The sequence below is a fragment of the Thalassophryne amazonica genome, chromosome 15 (genome assembly GCF_902500255.1).
Source record: "Thalassophryne amazonica chromosome 15, fThaAma1.1, whole genome shotgun sequence".
In the NCBI taxonomy this organism is placed as follows: Eukaryota; Metazoa; Chordata; class Actinopteri; order Batrachoidiformes; family Batrachoididae; genus Thalassophryne; species Thalassophryne amazonica.
In genome coordinates, this window is record NC_047117.1 from 6741195 (window position 1) to 6762253 (window position 21059).

At 39.5% G+C, this 21059-nt stretch overlaps 1 protein-coding gene across 1 annotated transcript in view; it reads left to right on the forward strand.

Moving 5' to 3' along the window:
- The window catches only part of cacna1ab (calcium channel, voltage-dependent, P/Q type, alpha 1A subunit, b), a 225545-nt gene that overhangs the window by 98239 nt on the left and 106247 nt on the right, over window positions 1–21059 (forward strand). The window contains 10 exon segments of the mRNA XM_034187775.1: window positions 336–428; window positions 2308–2505; window positions 3276–3388; window positions 6741–6853; window positions 9994–10125; window positions 10227–10299; window positions 10782–10902; window positions 12284–12351; window positions 12617–12723; window positions 19417–19573. Coding sequence (XP_034043666.1) covers window positions 336–428; window positions 2308–2505; window positions 3276–3388; window positions 6741–6853; window positions 9994–10125; window positions 10227–10299; window positions 10782–10902; window positions 12284–12351; window positions 12617–12723; window positions 19417–19573 — 1175 coding nt within the window.

The following is a 21059-nucleotide window of genomic DNA, read 5'->3' on the forward strand; positions in this document are numbered from 1 at the left end:
GCTGGTGTCCTTAGACATCTCTTTGGTCTTGCTATGGTGGACAGGTTGGAGTGTGATTGATTGAGTGTGTGAACAGGTGTCTTTTATACAGGTAACAAGTTCAACCAGGTGCAATTAATACAGGTAAAGAGTGCAGAATAAGAGGGCTTCTTAAAGAAAAATTAACAGGTCTGTGTGAGCCAGAATTCTTGCTGGTTGGTAGGTGTTCAAATACTTATTTGCAGCAGTAACATACAAATAAATTATAAAAAAAATCATACAAATACTTACATGTATATGGGTATATATTAATGAAGGCCGAATTGAAATTATTTTCTCTTCTTTTTTAACATCAGTTTCGAGACGCAGGCCAACCATGAAAACCAAAAATAACAAGACAGAACTGCTGAACACTGAGGAAGGAGAAGACAACATGGGTGATGCAGTTGGTAAGAAATAGAGTGAATGGACTGTGCAGGGGATGGAGAGCTTTTTAAATAACTCTCAAGCGGTTTTTATTTACGTACTTCACATACAGAGAGAAACCGTATTCTCATATGACGCATGGTCGACATCCTACAGCATTTAACACCACTGCAGTGTGGACTATCTGCACGGCATCCTGCACTTCAAAACCTTGATTTTTGGTTTAATTTCTCCAATGTTCTGTCTGAGCCAACAGAGAAAATTCTTCAACAAGAATGCAACCAAGCCCAGCTGCAGACACTGGAATATATTTAATTCATTTACAACACACGTTATTCCAATTAAGACACTGTCACATAAGAAATCATGGCATTCATTATTCTAAGTCAATACAATACAGAACATGAAGCAATGAAATGATCAAGACGTACAATAAATATCAAACAGCACAAGTCTAATAGTTTTGGCACAATCATACAACACTTTCAAAAGACTGTATGTGCTGTTGTTCATTTCTTGCAAAACTACCACATTGATGCACTGATTCCAATGGCATGCTTAATTTTTATTGTTGTTTTTTTAAGAAATTACTTAATACTTGGTAAGTAACTACTCTTCACCTAGACAAAGACTGGTACCTCTGCAAGTATAAAACAATCACAAGTATAAACAAAACACGAGAGGTCGTGCACTTCAACATAATTACCATTCCAAGTGTACCGTGACCAAAGTTGTCATTTTTACACTACGTGCACACAAAGTGTAAGTGGCGAGTATTGTGTAATTTTTAAGACCTATACGGGCATGTTTGTCTTAAAGTGAGTTGTGGTGAGTTGTGTAGTGTAGCAGCAGAAATCAACAGAAACCTGGTCTCAAGTTGAGTGCACAATTGTTATGGGTTTTATACGGCGCAGTATTCAGACACGCCTTACATCAGCGAGCTAATAACGCATGTACATACCCTCTCCTTATATACACAATGAAACTGAATTGAACAGCTACTAAACAAAAATCAGCACTATATGCCTGATTTAGTAAAAGTTTACGCATGTACAAATGTGCACAAAAACCATTGCACTCGTAAATACACCTGCATGCTGAGTTACTAACAGTGTGCATTGAAGCTCGTGTCTGTCAAATGCAGAAAACAGTGTGTATTTGCCTTTATTAACATGCAATTTGGGGTTTGTCCACTTCATTGTGCAAAATTCTTGGCGGGAACATACCAATAGATGAGGTTTGCACATGCAACACAATTTGAAAAACAAGTTAATTAATAGGCATTGTCCCTTATGAGCATAGTGGCTTAGTGGTTAGCACTGGTGCCTCGTCGTGGGATCGATTCCCAGCTGTGGCCTTTCTGTGTGGAGTTTGCATGTTCTCCCTGTGTGTGCATGGGTTCTGTCTGGGTTCTCTCTCTCTTAGGTGGATTGGAAACTTTAAATGGTCCGTAGGTGTGCGTGCAAGTGTGAATGTGTTAGTTTGTCTATATATGGCCTGAAACAGACTGTCATCCTGTCCAGCTTGGACCCCGCCTCACGCCCTGTGACTGCTGGGATAGGCTCCAGCTACCTCCCTCACTTAACCGGAGTAAGCAGTTGTAGAAAATGGATGGATGGATGGATGGATGGATGGATGGATGGATGGATGGATGGATGGATGGATGGATGGATGGATGGATGGATGGATGGATGGATGTCCCTTATGAAATGAACATAAAACACAACTATGCCAACTTTTTTTATTTTTATTAGGTTTTTTTGTAAATGCCATTCCAGCCATGCCCACATGGATGTTATAAGTGAGAAATGATTGTGTTTTAGAGTTAAAAAAACATTTAAAGCATTTACTATTTCATGTTGTGTTGTAGGCTAACGTGTAGGTAACTCACTCCCTCTGTAGGTTTTGCTCGTTCCAGCATAAAGAGCGGTAAGGAAGGTTCCACTTACAGTAAGAAGGAGCGGCGCCTGCGATTCTTCATCCGTAAGATAGTGAAGACTCAGGCATTCTATTGGACGGTGCTCTGTCTGGTGGGCCTGAACACCATATGTGTGGCTGTGGTTCATTACGACCAGCCGGAGCTGCTCTCCGACTTCCTCTGTGAGTGAACAAAAGACACATCCACAAACATACCTTCATATAAAATATTGTTGACAGCTTTTCCTCACACCGGATCAACTGGCTGGGGTGGTGCTGTGTGTGTGTGTGTGTGTGTGTGTGTGTGTGTGTGTGTGTGTGTGTGTGTGTGTGTGTGTGTGTGTGTGTGTGTGTGTGTGTGTGTGTGTGTTGGGGGGGGGTGTTTAGGTGGTGGAGGGTGAAGTAGGTTTGTACCTTTGAGCGTCATTAATCTAAATTTTTCCTGGCCCACTTTGTGGCATTAAGCGATGGCTGGTGTTAATAAACTCTGACCTATTTTTTTTTGGCCTAATGTGCTCGTGACATAGAGCCTACCCTCGGCTGTCAGCACAGTAACTGGAGTATACAGAGGCGTTCCCTCATGGTGTGAGCTGTCCCTTCCCTTGGAGTCTGGTCCCATCTTTCAGTGTGTCACGTTGGAACAATTTGTCAAAGTGCTTCATGATGATGACTGAAACTGTGGTGGAGAGTTTTTTTGATGCCTTATGCAACAGTGTTTTAGCCAGTCCAAAAAAAAAAAAGAAAAAGAAAGAAAGAAAACAGGGTATGGCTGTGGCAGTGTGGCAGTGTGTGGGTGGGGCGGGGTGCGGCTAACTGCTCTATATGTGTGTGGGAGGCGGGGTCAGGTCTCAAAGGCAAATATTCAAAAATATTTTTTCCATTCATACCATCCTTTTTATAAAATCCGTTCTTCCTTTACCTTCCTCTCTCTCTCTTTCTCTCCCGCTCTACAGTCTATGCAGAGTTTATCTTCTTGGGTTTGTTCATGTCTGAGATGCTGATCAAGATGTACGGTCTGGGCATCCAGCCCTACTTCCACTCTTCATTCAACTGCTTCGACTGCATTGTGAGTGCACACAAGCGCGCACATATACAGTCACACACACACTCAAACACACACAATACTGAGGTGATTAAAAAAAGTTGTGATGACAAACCATTTATTTAACACATTAAGTTCTTTGTCATATTTCACCAGTAAATGTGCAAAAACTGTATTAATCATGCAGATAAGACTGGGCCTTTTGTATTGTCAGGATACTTTATAAAGCACACTAACACAGTTACTGTAGTTACTGATCACTGCAGGGAACTGGAGCTGATATGGAAAAAACTGGGTTGGGTTCATTGGTTGTACTGTACATGTTGCTTTTTACAGAAATTAACAGAGAAAGACTCTTGGTAGCATAATTTTTAATAAAACAATCTCAGCATTTTCTGAAAATCGCTACATTTGAAAGCAAATATAGTATTTTAGAATTACAATACAGAATACAGCAGTTTAAAAGCACTCGTACTCCCAACTCAAGGTGGGAAGCCAAAAATAGAGGACAGCACACAAGCTTCAAGGAGACACTCAAAGATACTATAAAGAAGTGTGGCATCGTCTGCAAAGACTGAAAATCTTAGACATATCCTGTATCCTAGAGCAGACCTCACATAGGTTACTAGCAGTGTTGTATAAAGTACCGGAAAATCACACTTAAGTAAAAGTACAGATACCCATTTAAAAAATGACTTTGGTAGAAGTTCAAGTCACCGACTGAAATGCTCCTCAAGTAAAAGTCTTAAAGTATCTAGTATCTATTGTACTTAAGTATGACAAGTAATGTACAACTAAATGTACTCAAGTATTGAAAGTAAAAGTACAAGTAAATGTTAATAATCAAAAACGGACTGATTTTTTATATTACGAAGTTTATCAAGCCTTGTAAATGACTGGTAGTATTAGTCAAAATACTGAAAATTGTGCACATCACACAAAAACACTTCAGAAACAAGGTTTCAAACCTAAATGAGAGTAGGCTACTCACTAGGTGTTCACAGGAAACAGTTATTTATTTCTAGATGTATTTATTTATTTTTATTGATACATGGTTTTATCTTTTCTGTTGTGTTTTGTTTCATTAGGTTCTTTTTGTCTCTTTCCCTAAAATTGTATTATAACATTATTAGTCTATTATTATTATTGACTATTATTGTCTATTATGTAGACTATTATTGTTGTTGCTATAATATATGAATAAAAATAAATTTAAAAAATTACAATTTGACTCTTTTATGACAACGAACACTGAGCCATTAATTATACAGAAAACAAATCAACACAAACGTGCTGATGCCAACAGCTTAATGCTAACTTTAACATTGAAAACGCCATAGACATGCTAATGCGTTAGCATCGGTCCCGTTTTTAAGTTATAAAATACATCTATCAACTGTTTCAGAAGACCATAACAGACCATCGCAGATTGAAGCACTGCTTCGATCTGCAAATCACTGCTTCGATTGGTTCAAGGTTCAAATCAAAGCCATGCTGCAGAAAACTTGATTACAGACCCGTTGCAGGTCTGTAATCAATGTAGAGAAATGATCATTTTCCTGACAAATGAGTGCGCAACTGCAAAAAAGCCTACCGGACATGCCCCATGACAAATCGGCCTGACTTCGTTGCAGTCACTAGTAATCAGTGGTGTCTCTGGGTTAAAACACAACTTTTTTTGTGTGTGGTTTTTTTTGTGTGTGTTGGGGGGGAGGTTGTAACGAGTAATGGCATGGCGCATAGAAAATGTATCAGAGTAGAAGTATGCAATTAAGGTCGGAAATGTAGTGAAGTGAAAGTGAAAGTAAGCTGAATTTAAAAAAAAACTCAAGTAAAGTACAAAGTCTCCCAAAACATACTTAAGTACAGTAGTGAAGTATTTTTACTTTGTTACTATACAAAACTGGTTACTAGCCAGCTATTATTATAGTATGTGCTACAAGTAAAGAATGTCAAAATCCAACCCCTTGTCCGCGTCATGATGCCTGGGTAATGATAAAGTAGGAGATCACCTGTTGGGATGAAATACAGTGAGGTGGTAACCATGAAGGCCCAACAGAGGACCTGAGCACAAGACTGCTAATGGGGCCCTGGTGAAACGAGAAGTCCTTAACTGCAGATCAGGTGGAGGATGATGGCTGTTGAAGGCGTATGAAGGCTGCAGCAGGTCGTCAGGCCTCGATCATCTGGGATTTCCCAGCCATCGGATCAGGCTAAGTATCTGTCAAGGACTGTGTGTTTGTCAGCGTGCAATGGCATTCCCACATTAAACAAACCTATGCACAGGTGTCTCTAGATCGACCATGAAACGATCTTCCTTGCCACCCCTGGATTGTCATGACTTCCAACTCAAGACTGGAAGTCAAAAATAGAGGACAGCTTGAAAGGACTGAACATCCTAGACAAACCCTGTATCCTAGAATGTACTTAACATCAGTTAGTACATACTAACCAACTATTATTGTAGTAAGTGTTACAAGTAAGCAAGCTAGTCCTAAGGACCCAATTTGGATGTGCCACGCCACCAACATTTTACCTGTTTACAGATGACGCCTATGCACATATGGACCATGCAGAGTTCTACTTAGGAAAGTCTGACTTTTTTGAATGGTTCCTGATGTATATTTGTACAGGACCATGGACCCTGGGACAACTTTACGTATGTCCACTGCCTTTTTAAAATTTTATCAGAATGGTCTTCTTCTTCAGTTACCAGCTTCCTGCTGCATTGTGGGATAGCGTTGTATAATCCATTTGTGCAGTATGGAGGTCGTAGATATCTGTATAATGTTTGACTCCAAATAAATTCATACTGAGTATTCAGACACCTGTACTTCTTTTTGCCTAGACAGCAAAATAGCAGCTGTTAATTTTACGCTAGAATGTGTCTATGTAGTATCTCCCCTCTTTCAATGTTAAATTAACAAATTTGAAGTGTTGCCCATGTTAAAATTAACACTACAAGTGTTCATTTAACACAGAAAAGAGTGGACCTGAATCCTGCAGATCAGAGACCTAATGAGCCATGTCAGTGTCCACAGCAGGAAAACATACCAAGTCTAACAACTGTAGTCTTTGGGTGCCCTAAAGATGGTCACATGGATATCCATCATAAAATATAAACTCTGTGTGGGGTGTAGTTTTGTGTGACGAAATTTGCTGTTTTTGTTTCATGCATATCATGTGTATGTCGACAAAAGTTCTCAGTCATCCAGGTCAGAGGTGTCTAAAGGTGTGCACTGCAGCACCTGGACGTCTTGCTTTCAAGACGTCTTGCGATTCATCCAAACTGAGGAAGTCATTTGGCTGAGTGGTGAGACATCCTGAAGACAGGAAGTGTAAAGTTTTAGATACTAATTTTTCTTTGTGTGTGCAGGTAATTGTGGGAAGTATCTTTGAGGTAGTGTGGGCCACCATCAAACCCGGCACGTCTTTTGGGATCAGCGTCCTACGAGCTCTGCGGCTGCTCCGCATCTTCAAAGTCACCAAGTAAGTCTCTGTTGCTCTATCGTTTATGCCCACCGGGGCTGTCGATGGTCAACCACTGTTACTTTTGCCAACTTTGTGACATCATAAATCAGTTTATTAGAAGAGTTAGCATAGTTCAGAGTGCCGCAGCTTTTTCTTTCACTATGGGTGAAATGAGAGCTTGTTTATTGGATGGCCATGGTTTTATGTGTATTAAATGCTAACACTGCCGCCCAGTGGACACATTCATAAATGAGAATAGTCATTTGACCATCTTAACACTGCCCACTTTCCACTCTGTGGCATACTGTCCATTGGTGCATCTAGTAGGCGGGTTGAGGGAGTTGCTGACCAAAGGTTTGATAAAATTTGGGAATTATTTTGCAGAAATAAAGACTTCTTGACAAACGCCGCTGCATGCAGAATGAGATGATTTCCAGTGTTTAAGATAAAAATTGTGTATTAAAAATGATGGTTCGAGATTCCGTATATAGCTTCACAGGTTACCTTAGAATGCAGGTAAAAGGTTGTAGTTTGGCACACCCAACCAAGTCACAACCATGAACGCCACCTGCCCCCGCTGCCCTGCCCTTCACCTGAAGCTAGGACTGCCCCTGGTGTCATTCATTTATTTATAGGTATTAAAGGCACTGCGCTGCGGTGGTTTGAATCATATTTATCTAATAGATTACAATTTGTTCATGTAAATGGGGAATCTTCTTCACAGACTAAGGTTAATTATGGAGTTCCACAAGGTTCTGTGCTAGGACCAATTTTATTCACTTTATACATGCTTCCCTTAGGCAGTATTATTAGACGGCATTGCTTAAATTTTCATTGTTACGCAGATGATACCCAGCTTTATCTATCCATGAAGCCAGAGGACACACACCAATTAGCTAAACTGCAGGATTGTCTTACAGACATAAAGACATGGATGACCTCTGATTTCCTGCTTTTAAACTCAGATAAAACTGAAGTTATTGTACTTGGCCCCACAAATCGTAGAAACATGGTGTCTAACCAGATCCTTACTCTGGATGGCATTACCCTGACCTCTAGTAATACTGTGAGAAATCTTGGAGTCATTTTTGATCAGGATACGTCATTCAAAGCGCATATTAAACAAATATGTAGGACTGCTTTTTTGCATTTACGCAATATCTCTAAAATCAATCAATCAATCAATCAATCAATTTTTTTATATAGTGCCAAATCACAACAAACAGTTGCCCCAAGGCGCTTTATATTGTAAGGCAAGGCCATGCAATAATTATGTAAAACCCCAACGGTCAAAACGACCCCCTGTGAGCAAGCACTTGGCTACAGTGGGAAGGAAAAACTCCCTTTTAACAGGAAGAAACCTCCAGCAGAACCAGGATCAGGGAGGGGCAGTCTTCTGCTGGGACTGGTTGGGGCTGAGGGAAAGAACCAGGAAAAAGACATGCTGTGGAGGGGAGCAGAGATCGATCACTAATGATTAAATGCAGAGTGGTGCATACAGAGCAAAAAGAGAAAGAAACAGTGCATCATGGGAACCCCCCAGCAGTCTACGTCTATAGCAGCATAACTAAGGGATGGTTCAAGGTCACCTGATCCAGCCCTAACTATAAGCTTTAGCAAAAAGGAAAGTTTTAAGCCTAATCTTAAAGTAGAGAGGGTGTCTGTCTCCCTGATCTGAATTGGGAGCTGGTTCCACAGGAGAGGAGCCTGAAAGCTGAAGGCTCTGCCTCCCATTCTACTCTTACAAACCCTAGGAACTACAAGTAAGCCTGCAGTCTGAGAGCGAAGCGCTCTATTGGGGTGATATGGTACTACGAGGTTCCTAAGATAAGATGGGACCTGATTATTCAAAACCTTATAAGTAAGAAGAAGAATTTTAAATTCTATTCTAGAATTAACAGGAAGCCAATGAAGAGAGGCCAATATGGGTGAGATATGCTCTCTCCTTCTAGTCCCCGTCAGTACTCTAGCTGCAGCATTTGAATTAACTGAAGGCTTTTCAGGGAACTTTTAGGACAACCTGATAATAATGAATTACAATAGTCCAGCCTAGAGGAAATAAATGCATGAATTAGTTTTTCAGCATCACTCTGAGACAAGACCTTTCTAATTTTTGCAAGGTCTTGTCTCAGAGTGATGCTGAAAAACTAATTCATGCATTTATTTCCTCTAGGCTGGACTATTGTAATTCATTATTATCAGGTTGTCCTAAAAGTTCCCTGAAAAGCCTTCAGTTAATTCAAAATGCTGCAGCTAGAGTACTGACGGGGACTAGAAGGAGAGAGCCTCTCTTCATTGGCTTCCTGTTAATTCTAGAATAGAATTTAAAATAAATTCTTCTTCTTACTTATAAGGTTTTGAATAATCAGGTCCCATCTTATCTTAGGGACCTCATAGTACCATATCACCCCAACAGAGCGCTTCGCTCTCAGACTGCAGGCTTACTTGTAGTTCCTAGGGTTTGTAAGAGTAGAATGGGAGGCAGAGCCTTCAGCTTTCAGGCTCCTCTCCTGTGGAACCAGCTCCCAATTCAGATCAGGGAGACAGACACCCTCTCTACTTTTAAGATTAGGCTTAAAACTTTCCTTTTTGCTGAAGCTTATAGTTAGGGCTGGATCAGGTGACCCTGAACCATCCCTTAGTTATGCTGCTATAGACTTAGACTGCTGGGGGGTTCCCATGATGCACTGAGTGTTTCTTTCTCTTTTTGCTCTGTATGCACCACTCTGCATTTAATCATTAGTGATCGATCTCTGCTCCCCTCCACAGCATGTCTTTTTCCTGGTTCTCTCCCTCAGCCCCAACCAGTCCCAGCAGAAGACTGCCCCTCCCTGAGCCTGGTTCTGCTGGAGGTTTCTTCCTGTTAAAAGGGAGTTTTTCCTTCTCACTGTCGCCAAGTGCTTGCTCACAGGGGGTCGTTTTAACCGTTGGGTTTTTTTCTGTAATTATTGTATGGCCTTGCCTTACAATATAAAGGGCCTTGGGGCAACTGTTTGTTGTGATTTGGTGCTATATAAATAAAATTGATTGATTGATTCATTCATTCATTTGACATATTCTGGTGGGATTAAATTAAGCCATGTCATTACCCCATGTTAAATTGTCTTTTAAACGTTCTTTTGTGTTGTTTGCTCAGTGTTCTTCCTCCTCCTCTTCAGGTACTGGGCTCCTCTGCGCAACCTGGTGGTTTCTCTTCTGAACTCCATGAAGTCCATTGTCAGTTTGTTGTTCCTCCTCTTCCTCTTCATTGTTGTCTTTGCCCTCTTGGGCATGCAGCTGTTTGGAGGACAGTCAGTATCAGTGCACACAAGACTTCTATAAGTTTGTTTGTTTTTTTTACTTCTCTCTTGTGTGACTTTAAAGGATTTCTTTCTCACTTGCCTCTTCCCAGGTTCAACTTTGAAATGGGAACTCCACCCACTAACTTTGACACTTTTGCAGCAGCAATCATGACGGTGTTTCAGGTAGAACACACACACAGGCTGAATGCAATTACAGATTAATATCTGACTCATATTTTCTTTTTCAGGAGCCATGAAATGTTAATGTTAATCACAGTCATATTTGAATGCAAGTTATATTAACTCTTTGCATAGACAGAGAATACAGTTGTGCTTTGGTAGATTATAAATGGCATGACACCATAGCTAGCGATTTTTACCCATCATGGATTTATTCATCAAATACATCACATACAGCAAACATTATATATGAGCAGAAAGCAACCTCGTCGGTTGAATTATTTAAGAAAAATCTAATGCATAAGATTAGCATGCATTTCCACTATAACCAAAGCCAAGAAGTTCTAACTGCAGGGGTTGAGAATTAACATAAAGACTGTTTGTCTTTCAAAAAGGCATGGCACTGGAAACACCTACTGGAATCCTTTACATTCTTTTTATGCTTAAGGAGCCTGTATCTGATACCGTGCACTCTGCCTGTGTAGATCCTGACTGGGGAGGACTGGAACATGGTGATGTACGATGGCATCAGGTCCCAGGGAGGCGTAAATGACAAAGGGATGGTCTTCTCCATCTTCTTCATCGTCCTCACCCTGTTTGGCAACTGTATCCTCACACGAAACCCTGTGCGACATGTGCTTATTAAATGAATGCACACAGAACAGGAGTTTGCAAATTGCTGGGGTAGGTAGCAGAGCCCTGTGAGGCAGGCACAGACCTAGTCTCATACCAAAGCATGGTCCTGTGCAGGCCCTTGCACATGCATGCACGTGGGTGCTGGGCAGGTGCGGAATTAATAGCAAATTGCAGGGCAGGCTTGGTCTTAAAAATCAGGCATCCATTCTAGCAGGTAGCTTTTTGGAGCCCAGAAGGTCAGTTCCGATCTGGGAGCGTGTACTGGGACGGTGCATTGCCACATGCTCCACACTACCCAACCATCTTGCATCCTGGATGGGAGACAATGGACCCATGCCCAACCTCTCAACAGTAACTATCTGTCTGATGGAGCTCAGTAAAATGTGGGTGTCCTCTTGACCTTCTCGAGCATCTACGTGCTGGATCAAGCACAGAAAATCGCACCACATGGACAAAATTTCATAGCTGATGTTCCATTTCAATTTATATCAGTTTATTTTATTGATATAGTGCCAAATCACAACAACGCTGCCTTAAGGTGCATCATACGGGTAAAGTCTAACCTTTACCAACCCCCCTGAGCAAGCACACAGGTGACAATGGTAAGGAAAACTCCCTCTGCCTTTTTTGAGGAAGACACCTCAAGCAGACCAGACTCAGGGGGGTGACCCACTGCTTAGATCACTCTAACAGTTACAAGGTTTTTACAAAAGATGAGAAAAAAAAATCACAATTGATCCTCCTCATCTTAGTCTTCATCAGTAACCTTTCACTTGACCCAAACTCATTCCAGTAGTGCATTAAAATCCTGACCTGGTACCAGAAACATCCAGCTGTCACCTTAGGTCATTAATTAGAGTCCAAGTTGTACAACTATACAGTTAGACAGGACACACCATGAGCTAAAACCATTGGACCTTCGGTCTCTTACAAAGGTATCGGCATCACCGAACACCTCCCGATCATATCTGAATATTGTACTATATATTGTTGTTGTCCATTTGGCTGCTCCCGATTCATTCAGGGTTGTCACAGTGGATTCAGCCAGGTTCACATTGGTATTTGGAACAAGTTTTATAGCAGATTCCCTTCCTGACGCAACTCCAGTTTTACCCGGAGAAACACACACAGCCGCTGGTTTCCAAAGAGGTCTCCCATCCAAGTACTAACCAGGTCCTGCACTGCTTAGCTTCTGAGAACTGATGGGATCAGGCTAACACTGAGCAGATCAGCTGCACTATTGTACTATATAAACACCAGGCAACCTCTGCGTCTTCTATCTTACCGAGAAACTGTCAGGATTCTCTCCTGTTTTAGCTTTGAGGTTTCTCCTTAACGTCTGCCACCACAGACACGCTGCTCAACGTCTTTTTGGCCATTGCTGTTGACAACCTAGCGAATGCTCAGGAACTCACCAAGGTAACAGCATTCAACCTGAAGAAAATATTTGTAAATTTGTCGCTTTAAGTAAAGGTAAGTAAGTGTATTTGTGGGTGTCTTTCTTTTGATCAGTGCATTTGGGGTTAATCTTTCAAATTATGAAAATACTAAGATTTAGAAAAATGAGACCTGATTCAAAAACGTCATATAATATGACTTTGGTTCTTTATAATATGTTGTTTTATTATTTCTGTGACAAGTTTAAAGCAAGAACAAAGTGAATGATGTCATCGTCTGTCCTCAGGACGAGGAGGAACAAGAAGAAGCGGCTAATCAGAAGACGGCACTGCAGAAGGCTAAGGAGGTAGCAGAGGTCAGCCCGCTGTCAGCGGCTAACCTGTCTATTGCAGCGTAAGTACAAATACACAAACACCTAATATATGTGTATATTTGGTGTACTTATATGTTTAAAAAAATACAGATTATTTATTGTTGCACACTAGAATTCAAGTGTTGTTGGAGTAACTGAGTTAGAAAGACACTTTCTTACTATTCTGCATCCCGGAAGGTCACGGTATGAAACCTTGTCCATAACTTGGAAAACCTTAGCAGGTCCGGGGGGGGGGTGTCCATGATGAACGGATATTCAGTCATTGTGCTGTTGTCTTGTCTTAATTCCTTTGGCATACTTAGGTAATAACTTGCATTACCATGGATCTTGTAACAATGTCGTATAAGCCATGACATCACCAGGAGGTTTTTTAAACTGCATACTTATAGTGAGCTTTGTACATTATTAACAAATGATATATAAAGTATTGAGGAATAAGGCAAAGTAGTTAATGCAATCTTTACAAATGTTATAACTGATACATTGAGCATCAACTAATGGTTTATTAATACTTAGTAAAGTCTTAATAATTTGTGAGGAAAAAATGTAAAGACAATAAAAATATGATTTGTAGTGTACTTTTATCACTAATGAATAGTGTCTGATTTTGGTTTGTAAATGATGGACTATTAATGATCAAAATTCAAAGTTCAAAGTTCTTTATTAATCGTCTCCTTTTGGAGAAATTTATCTTGGTGCATGAGGGGGCTCAACTGCACAAACAATAAACAGGACCAACATTACAACAGTAATAACCACAAAAATAAATACAACCAACAATAAAATAACATGAATAACCATAAATAACCTTAAAACCAATGAAAGATTAATAAAATCACTGTAACCAATCCACTATTAACTACTAAAACCACACAGCCATTAACAACTCACCATTCAACTCGAAAATGTGCAAGATCAACCCTATGACATAAAGTGCAATTTAAATTTTTCTTTAATGGTTTATAGAGAATTAAAAAATAATTTATAAATGTTTTATAAATACATTACATATTTTGTTATAATTATTCAGCCATCTATTTATGTTCTTACCAATGAGTAGATAATAAAAAAGAATGCTTTGTAAATGTTTTACAAGTAGTTATTTAAGCATTTACTTACACTTTATAAATGCTTTACTAATGCTTTATAGCATGCAGTTAATATAAAGTGTTACCAGTTATACTATGTGTGTACTGTGGTTGTTCTTGAGTACGCCACATGGTAGAAGTCTGATGCATTGCATCATCAAACTGCATGTTAGATCACATTTGTGGGCAACCATGATCTTCACACCCCAGGTTGTCACAGTTATAGACCATGACCTTCCAACATGTTTAAAGTAAGAATTGGGCTTTAGTTCCACCTAATGTGCTCGTAACCTTAAGTCTAGCCCTGGAATGGATGCAAATTTACTTACTTGTTTCAGCTTTGGTCCCTTTTGGGGTGACCTAACCCTGCGTAGGAGAGGAAATACCATAAGCAGGCTCACTCACCAAAAATCCACAGTTCCTGTCTCACAAAGTCCCACCTTCAGTTCGGTTTTTGGAACCAGGCAAGCCTAGACCATATTACCACCTCCAACACCTCTGTCAGATCAGGTGGTGTGTTCTGGACCATGAGCGGTTACTCCTTTGCGTCAGACTTTTCTCTTACTCTCATTTTGGTTTTTCGATTTTTGTGGAGGATTACTGACCTTTTACTTCTTGTAATAAAACCATCCGTTTGTTTGATTCTCCCCCGTCAAAGTCTTCTTTTGTTTGTTGGCTTTGACACCAGGTACCTTCTTGGTCTGGTTTGTGTTTATCCTCTTCACACAAAAAGCTCTTGGTTCTCAAGACTTTTTAGCATTCCTGAGCTGATGTATATACTTTTTAAAGAATCAAACCGTAGATTTTGCCGCACTTCATGTGTTTGCTGTCTGATTTGATTATTTCTTGTTGATTATTGGCGACTTATTTCACTGACAGCAGCAGCTCTTTGGATCTAATACTGAGAGTTGACAGCTACAAATTACAAATGCAAATCAAATGTCACACTTAAAATGAAAATCACACCTTTTATCTGCTAATGTGTGAAATGAATAAGGACACAACACGCATTTGGATGTGCAACAGCTGAACAATCAATCGACCAGTTATTTTTCAGCCTCCAAATTCTGTGCACAGAAATGTCTGTATTAATGTCAAGTTAAAGCTGAAAGTCTTGACTTAGAGGTCTTGTCCCGTTTAGTTTTTCACAGATTTTTCCAAATTTACTTTGTGTTGAAATCTAGTTTTTAGGAAGTACCTTTTTTGTTGAGGTATATTCATTTATTGATTTTCAGGTATTTGTGTTGGGGTGATTCTGTGGCACATACAGTGATTTCACCCTATGAGAACTTGCAAATGGGATGAAACAAGAAGTTTCAAAGTTCATGCTACAATCCACAGAAACTTGTCATTTCAATCTGTCACATTTCATTGGTTTCATCTTGCTGCCATTGAACAGGGTTGGAGAGACCCCCACGTCATCTATGACATCACCCTAGAAACTTCGCCATGATGCCTTCTCACTGTATTTTAACCCAAAATTGGCAGGAACTACACCTTTAAGGCACTTTAGCTTGATTGTTGTATTTGAAATCCATTGTGGTGACGTAAAGAGCTAAAATGATGACACTGGTGTCACTGGCCAGTCATTTCTGGACGTAACTACACATGCCAAGGACCAACGTTTGCTTCATCTTCTGAATATGAATGAGCCACACCCTCTTTACCACATCAGCACAAGCACTTTGAAGCAATTCACAGCTGACAATCAATCAATCATTTTATAGGGTTTTACACAAAAGCAGACATATACTCACACACACCATTTGTCTGTCTTTCCAAACATTTCTGATTGTGATTGGCAGGCATTCGTGTACACGTGACATACTCATACATACATCGTGCACTCCATGTTCTTGTCCTCTAAAATATGATTGAGTGATTGCTGTGAGAGTGAAAGGCATGCATTCAAGGCTGTGTGAAGTGAAAGAGAGCGAGAGGCGAACAATCAGTGCTGGCTGCAAAACGTGCTTCCAGCAGCAGAAACACCTTTGGAAGCCGGCGGTCTCTTTGCTGCCTTTGAGGAGCTGTGCCTTTGATGAGTAGATTAGAAGCTGATGCCTTTATGCAACAGTGACACTTGTCAGTTCAAACTCCAGTTGTCAGTTTAACCTCCAGTTGTCAGTTATAATTCCAGTTGTCAGTTAAAACTTCAGTCTTCAGTTAAGACTCAGTAGTCAGTTAAAGCTCGAGTGGTCAGTTAAAAGTCCAGTTGTCACTTAGAATTGCAGTCGTGAGTTAAAACTCCAGTTGTCAGTTAGAATTCCAGTCGTCAGTTCAAACATCAGTCTTCAGTTAAAACTCAGTAGTCAGTTAAAGCTTGAGTGGTCAGTTAAAACTCCAGTTGTCACTTAGAATTGCAGTCGTGAGTTAAAACTTCAATGGCCAATTAAAACTTCAGTTGTCAGAATTGCAGTCATGAGTTAAAACTCCAGTTGTCAGAATTCCAGTCGTCAGTTCAAACATCAGTCTTCAGTTAAAACTCAGTAGTCAGTTAAAGCTTGAGTGGTCAGTTAAAACTCCAGTTGTCACTTAGAATTGCAGTCGTGAATTAAAATTTCAATGGCCAATTAAAACTCCAGTTGTCAGAATTCCAGTCGTCAGTTCAAACATCAGTCTTCAGTTAAAACTCAGTAGTCAGTTAAAGCTTGAGTGGTCAGTTAAAACTCCAGTTGTCACTTAGAATTGCAGTCGTGAATTAAAACTTCAATGGCCAATTAAAACTTTAGTTGTCAGAATTGCAGTCATGAGTTAAAACTCCAGCTGTCAGTTAGAATTCCAGTTGTCAGTTAAAACATCAGTCTTCAGTTAAGAGTCAGTAGTCAGGTAAAGCGCTAGTGGTTAGTTAAGACTTCAGTCTTCAGTTAAGACTCAGTAGTTAGTTAAAGTGCTAGTGGTTAGTTAAGACTTCAGTCTTCAGTTAAGACTCAGTAGTCACTTAAAGTGCTAGTGGTCAGTTTAAACTTTAGTCATCAGTTAAAACTCCAGTTGTCAGTTAGAATCGCAGTCGTCAGTTAAAACTTCAGTCTTCAGTTAAAACTCAGTAGTCAGAATTGCAGTTGTGAGTTAAAACCAGTCATCAATTAAAGCGTCAGTCGTCAGTTAAAAAGAATTTAAGTCATCAGTTACAACTTCAGTCATCACTGTAACAGTTAAAGGAAGCAATTAGTAAGGAAGCCCTACCATTATTTAATGCTTCGATCTTAAATATGATCAATCTATCTTTGTTGGTTGGCTATGTGCCACAGGCTTTTAAGGTGGCAGTAATTAAACCATTACTTTAAAAAGCCATCACTTGACCCAGCTATCTTAGCTAATATAGGCCAATCTCCAACCTTCCTTTTCTCTCAAAAATTCTTGAAAGGGTAGTTGTAAAACAGCTAACTGATCATCTGCAGAGGAATGGTCTATTTGAAGAGTTTCAGTCAGGTTTTAGAATTCATCATAGTACAGAAACAGCATTAGTGAAGGTTACAAATGATCTTCTTATGGCCTCGGACAGTGGACTCATCTCTGTGCTTGTTCTGTTAGACCTCAGTGCTGCTTTTGATACTGTTGACCATAAAATTTTATTACAGAGATTAGAGCATGCCATAGGTATTAAAGGCACTGCGCTGCGGTGGTTTGAATCATATTTGTCTAATAGATTACAATTTGTTCATGTAAATGGGGAATCTTCTTCACAGACTAAAGTTAATTATGGAGTTCCACAAGGTTCTGTGCTAGGACCAATTTTATTTACTTTATACATGCTTCCCTTAGGCAGTATTATTAGACGGTATTGCTTAAATTTTCATTGTTACGCAGATGATACCCAGCTTTATCTATCCATGAAGCCAGAGGACACACACCAATTAGCTAAACTGCAGGATTGTCTTACAGACATAAAGACATGGATGACCTCTAATTTCCTGCTTTTAAACTCAGATAAAACTGAAGTTATTGTACTTGGCCCCACAAATCTTAGAAACATGGTGTCTAACCAGATCCTTACTCTGGATGGCATTACCCTGACCTCTAGTAATACTGTGAGAAATCTTGGAGTCATTTTTGATCAGGATATGTCATTCAAAGCGCATATTAAACAAATATGTAGGACTGCTTTTTGCATTTACGCAATATCTCTAAAATCAGAAAGGTCTTGTCTCAGAGTGATGCTGAAAAACTAATTCATGCATTTATTTCCTCTAGGCTGGACTATTGTAATTCATTATTATCAGGTTGTCCTAAAAGTTCCCTAAAAAGCCTTCAGTTAATTCAAAATGCTGCAGCTAGAGTACTGACGGGGACTAGAAGGAGAGAGCATATCTCACCCATATTTGCCTCTCTTCATTGGCTTCCTGTTAATTCTAGAATAGAATTTAAAATTCTTCTTCTTACTTATAAGGTTTTGAATAATCAGGTCCCATCTTATCTTAGGGACCTCGTAGTACCATATCACCCCAATAGAGCGCTTCGCTCTCAGACTGCAGGCTTACTTGTAGTTCCTAGGGTTTGTAAGAGTAGAATGGGAGGCAGAGCCTTCAGCTTTCAGGCTCCTCTCCTGTGGAACCAGCTCCCAATTCAGATCAGGGAGACAGACACCCTCTCTACTTTTAAGATTAGGCTTAAAACTTTCCTTTTTGCTAAAGCTTATAGTTAGGGCTGGATCAGGTGACCCTGAACCATCCCTTAGTTATGCTGCTATAGACGTAGACTGCTGGGGGGTTCCCATGATGCACTGTTTCTTTCTCTTTTTGCTCTGTATGCACCACTCTGCATTTAATCATTAGTGATCGATCTCTGCTCCCCTCCACAGCATGTCTTTTTCCTGGTTCTCTCCCTCAGCCCCAACCAGTCCCAGCAGAAGACTGCCCCTCCCTGAGCCTGGTTCTGCTGGAGGTTTCTTCCTGTTAAAAGGGAGTTTTTCCTTCCCACTGTAGCCAAGTGCTTGCTCACAGGGGGTCGTTTTGACCGTTGGGGTTTTACATAATTATTGTATGGCCTTGCCTTACAATATAAAGCGCCTTGGGGCAACTGTTTGTTGTGATTTGGCGCTATATAAAAAAATTGATTGATTGATTGATAATGTCAGTTGAACTTTAACCATTTTATTGCACTGCAAAAAAAAAAAAATATATATATAGAGAGAGAGAGAGAGAGAGAGAGAGAGAGAGAGAGAGAGAGAGAGAGAGAGAGAGAGAGAGAGACTTTTTGTTTTAACTGTTCACGAAATCTGTACTTTTTCCATCAAATTTATGGTCAGTGTTTGATCTTGACAGCAGGTTTGTGAGATTATTTATTTGTTTTTACCACATCAAGTCAGAGCTAAATGAAGCTTGTAACTGTCTGGTTATTGCTCACTGTCACCACATTTTGTTTTTACATTGTACACATTGAAATCTTTTCGTTTCTTCACATTATGGAGCCTTAACTCTTCCCACTGTAAACATTTCATCCCTTCATGTCTATTATTCGATCTCACCTTCCTCTCTCACCCACTGTCCTTTCCTCCTTTCCTTCTGCTAAACTTCTCCTCATCCTTACCTTTAACTCATGTCTCGTCTTCTCTCTCCTTCATCACCCCAAACCTCCTGTCACCCGTCTTTCCTCGCCCACTCCGCCTCCACCCCACTTTGCGTGCAGCAGTAAGGAGCAGCAGAAGAACCACACTAAAGGCAACAAGTCCGTGTGGGAGCAGAGAACCAGTGAAATACGCCGGCAGAACCTGATGACGAGTCGTGAGGCGCTCTACAACGAGCTGGAACAGGATGAATGGAAGGTGGGAGGGGAGGGGGAAGAGGTGAGCAGCCCCCCCAAGAAAACCCCCCAGATATCTATACACACATATATATATATCCAGTTTGCTCCTGATATCTACATATGGTGTACCATAAAGGTTTAATCATTTTGTTGTGTTCACTCCATCAGAAAAAAATATTGTGTTTGTACGCTCTTAAAATATATGTATGGGAAAAAAGACGGACGTGCACGGTTTGAGCCCATTTGTTATCTTGTACTCACCCAATATAAACCCAATTAAAATTAATATTTTGATCCATAAAATCTGGATCTTTATAGGGATTTTCACCAAATTAAAGCCACTAAATGTGCTAAATCCTTCTGTCTCACAGTATTAAAAAAAGTAAAATAAATAAATATATACGTCTTCAATCCATCTCCTTAAATGGATGAACTGGTTTCCTCATTGGATCATTCCACTGAGTTTCAAGAAAATCATTTCAGTTGTTTTGGCGTAGTGCTGACAGACAAACAGCACTGAAACACTGAAACATTATCTTCTCATCAGAGGAAAATATCAAGAGGAAATCATGGATGAATTAAAAATAAATAAATATAAAAACTGAAACTAGTCAAAAATAACTAATATCCACAATGAATAAATTGTTTGCAAAAAGTAAACAGATGTTCAGATATAAAAATAATAAAAAAATAATTAAATAAATATAAAAAAATGAAAAGTGTAATAAAATAAGAAATAACTTATTTATATTTTTGTCTTTATTTTGTTTTTTATATTTATATAAATATATTTCTATATAAAGAAATGGTTTAATATGTATGTTAATTTATTACACTTATATTTAATTTCAGGTAATTTTCTGTTTTCTTTTTACCTCTGTCAACAAAGTTGGAGGAGGTTATGTTTTCACCCCTGTTTGTTTGTTTGTCTGTCTGTCTGTTTATGAACAGCCTGGAACCCACAATTTTTCATATGAAGAAATTAATGAAAGACGTTTTTACTGAAGATTCTTATCCTGATAGGCAAGAAGTGGTTAAATTTTCAAGGTCAAAGGGAAAAGTCAGGAAAAATCTTGGAAAATTGGTAAAATTGCTATCTTTAACATTGAACTGTCAAAAAAAGATCAAATTTCTTTCATATTTGAGAGAGTTATGTAGGATGGTATCCTTTATCGACTGACAAATTTTGATCCAGATCTGATCCAAATTACAGATTTTTGTGGACATTTAAATTTAACATTGAAAACCCCATTTAATGTATATTTTAGATAATATCTGAATCAAACGTTTCCCAATCACTCTCATATTTGAAGCTGAGGTGCAGACTGGTACTCAGTATCGCCTGACAAAGTCTGATCCGGATCTGATCCGCATTGTAGATTTTGTGGACATTAGAATGTAATATTGAAAAGCCCATTTGATCTCAATCAAATGTGGCTCAATCGCGCTTATTTGTGACAGTAAGGTGCAAACTGGCACTCTCAATGAACAGACTAACTTTGATCCACATCTGATCCATATTGCTG